Source organism: Megalobrama amblycephala, linkage group LG10, assembly GCF_018812025.1.
Source record: "Megalobrama amblycephala isolate DHTTF-2021 linkage group LG10, ASM1881202v1, whole genome shotgun sequence".
NCBI lineage: Eukaryota > Metazoa > Chordata > Actinopteri > Cypriniformes > Xenocyprididae > Megalobrama > Megalobrama amblycephala.
In genome coordinates this window covers 36,946,417-36,949,841 of record NC_063053.1, presented here as the reverse complement: position 1 = coordinate 36,949,841, position 3,425 = coordinate 36,946,417, and the positions used below count along the sequence as shown (strand labels likewise).

Below are 3,425 nucleotides of genomic sequence, written 5' to 3'. Positions count from 1 at the left end.
CATTAAAAAGCCTCTCAGCAAATGCTCCCATTGAATATTGTTCATCAAGACACTTTACAACAGCTAAAGAATCAAACAGCAGAAAATATCCATACACATTTTTTATAGTCAATTCAATAGCTCACACTGTATGGCTGAATCCTCACATTCTCAACCAGTATTATAATTTTATTTTAGTATTATTTATAGACTATTATAGATTTTGTTAGCTTATAATATTATATTAGTTCTATTTCACTGTTCCAGACCGCCAGAGATGGTCAGTACATGGTGGAAGGAGTCACGCATCAGATCGTTTTACAATAACCGTAAGTCAGATCAGTTAGAAAATATACAGCAGCCCGAGTCAGAACAGTTTGGTGGTCACAGCTAGAACTATAAATGAATGAATGAGGCTCAGGCAGTGTGAAGCTTTGGAAACTTTGTATCTAATTGAAAGTTCTAAAGTGTATAATGAACAATGCTGCATATTTTAGCAGAAGTTATGACTCATTTGCATTAAAATATATTATTTTTGCTTTTTGACGAACGTTCCAACTATAATGCATTTTTCTCTCTTCGCTCTACTAGGCAAAAGGCAGAATAGCAATAATGCCAGGTATGTTTGAATTCAGCAGCGTTCCTCATTTAATGTAATGACACATGCAGCGTGGTTCAGGCGTGATGTTTGTGTTTTGCAGGCGGTGGAATCACCGAAAGAAACCTTCAGAGGATTCTAGAAGGCTCCGGCTCTCAGGAGTTCCACTGCTCTGCTCGCTCCAGCAAGGACTCCAGCATGAAGTTTAGGTGTGTTCAAGAGGGGAAGCTGCACTGTTGATGAACTGAGAACTTCATTATTCTTGTAGGACAGCGGTTCTCAACACTTGTGACTCTAAGGCCTCTCAGCAAGTCCCTAGTTTTGTAAATAAAAAAATAAAAATAAGTGACTAACATAATTATAATAAAAAAATTAAATAATTGCATTTTAGGATAAGTTTTAAGGGCTGAATGTTCTTCAGAGATCCCACTGAAGACCAATGAATTTAAATGTCTTTTCCAGTCGTTTGTCATAAGGATTTTAAAAAATATTTTGTTCACAATTTCTTAAATATTTTAGAGCTTTGGCATAACTACGAAAATGTATCAGAAACACTTTACAATAAGGTTTCATTAGTTAACTACATTAGTTAATATGAACTAAGACTGAACAATGCTTCTACAGCATTTATTATTCTTAAAGTGAATCTCAGCATTTACTAATACAATTTTAAGACCAAAAGTTTCTGTTAACATTAAATACATTCTGTAAAATATATTGCTCATTGCTAGTTAATGTTAGTTAATGCATTAGCTAATATTATCAAATGACACCTTATTTTAAAGTGTATTTTTGTTATAATATTCCTATGTCGTTTTAAGATTTTATTCATTTACACGACTTTCACGAAATCACAATTTTAAAGTTACACTATCCCATATATCCAGCTTTTCCAAGACCATGGGAACTGTTGTTGAGAGGTTGAATTATCTTGAATTCTAGTTGTTTTGATTAATTTTAATGCTCTTTGTAAGGATTCTTTTGTTTATGGTATCTTCTGCAGGAATTGTAATGTCAGTATGGGAGGTGCTCTGTCTGTGCCAGAATATGCAGTAAAAGTGGCTGATGTGACTAAAGTACGAACACTGAACGCCATCGCGAGGAACACACTCTAGGACACGTGGAGAATCCTGTACAGTGACACAAGAGGGAAACTCCTGTAATTCTTCAATAAGGATATTCCTGTGACGATTGAAAACTTTGAAAATGTCAAGATCAGCAGCACTGTGTTTTGTTCAGCTTTTGACATTGTGATGATTTGCAGGTGTAAAAAATAAAATCTCATACTTTTGATACTCTTTGTAAATGGAGCTTTTCTTGCAGTCATGATGATGATGATGTCACAGCGGTCTGTGATACAGTAACATACTGCTGCTCTGGATTCACAACACTAAAATCACTTTTCAACACACTTTTTTAAACTTTTCCGCTTTTTTGATTGTTAACTAGAAAATACTGACTACAAACGTTTCAGAATCAATACTTTATAAATAAGTCTCAAATCTTTGTAAAATTCTGTTGTCACTTATTTGGACCTGAAAAGTTGCTGTTGAAAATGAAAATTCTGTCATTAATTACTCACCCTCATGGAGTATGGTGGTGCATTCTCTCAAAAAAGGGAAATGGCACTCACCCCCAAAAAGTGGCAATTTTAACATGCTATAAAAATGATCTGTGGGGTATTTTGAGCTGTAACTTCACATACACACTCTGGGGACACCAGAGACTTATTTTACATCTTGTAAACAGGGGCATAATATGTATCGTTTAAAGTAATCCATGTGTCTCCAATAATTTAACCAAAATTTTATGAATCAACGCAAGTGCTTCATAAAAAAACTACATCTATATTTATAAAATAATATCTAAATCGCGTTCACGTAACAACTTCTGGTCTTGGGTCAACACAACACGCGTGTGTCGTGGTGCTCCCCCTACTGAATTGCAGCAGGTCAATATTTTAAATAAAGTGGTGAATAATGTTTTTTTTTGTTTTTGTTTTTTTTGGATGTGTGTGCAAACAAAGCACTTGTGTCGCTTCATAAAATTTAGGTTAAACCACTGGAGTTACATGGATTACTTTAATAATGTCTTCCCTATCGTTCTGAACCTTGAATGTGAAAATTGCATTGGTCCCAATGGAGGGACAGAAACCTCTTGAATTTCATTAAAAATATTTTCATTTGTGTTCCGAAGATGAATGAAGGTCTTATGGGTATGGAACGAAATGAGGGTGAGTAATTAATGACAGAATTTTTATTTTTTGGGTGAGCTAACCCTTTAAGAGCTTCAATAGACTCAGTTATTCAACAATAAATTTATGACAGGTTATCTTTTCTTCATTAATAATGTCTTAACATCCTTCAAAGACTGAAAATGCAAATAACATATCATATGTTATTTGGATTTATTCATATTTATCCAGGACCATCGTGATTGTTTTCACTGTGGACACTGAGGTGTGACAGAAAGAACTGACCAAAGATGAACCCAGCGAGTGCAGAATTCAGCGAATTTGTTACCAGCAGCTTTGTGGTCAACCATTACTCTTTCTACTGGTCCAGTGAGTCTTACTATTTCTAGTAATCACACTGAAGAAATCCATTTTTTTCTCATTGGATCATACTCTTTTGGTTCTTGGAATGTGGACACCCTTGGCTCTTTCGTTATCCATTCTCTGCCGTTGAGAGAGTTTCTGATTCTCTAGCTGCCAAACTCATTCGTACCTCTTCTTCTCCTGCAGGGGCAAGATTCGTATTTGTGGAGAAGAAGGACGGTTCATTGCATCCTTGCATAAACTATCAGGGTCTGAATGATATCACAGTGCCGTTGATGTCATCAGCCTTTG

The 3,425-nt window shown here is 35.3% G+C and overlaps 1 protein-coding gene across 4 annotated transcripts in view; it reads left to right on the top strand.

The window, feature by feature from the left end:
* Positions 1-1,872, top strand: part of cutc (cutC copper transporter homolog (E. coli)) — a 13,495-nt gene extending 11,623 nt beyond the window's left edge. For all 4 annotated transcript variants that reach the window (XM_048205978.1, XM_048205981.1, XM_048205980.1 and 1 more), the window contains exons 7-9: positions 571-598; positions 681-786; positions 1,581-1,872. In XM_048205978.1, coding sequence (XP_048061935.1) covers positions 571-598; positions 681-786; positions 1,581-1,692 — 246 coding nt within the window. In that variant the 3' untranslated portion in view covers positions 1,693-1,872. The remainder of the gene's footprint in view (positions 1-570; positions 599-680; positions 787-1,580) is intronic.
* The last annotated feature ends 1,553 nt before the right edge of the window (positions 1,873-3,425 follow it).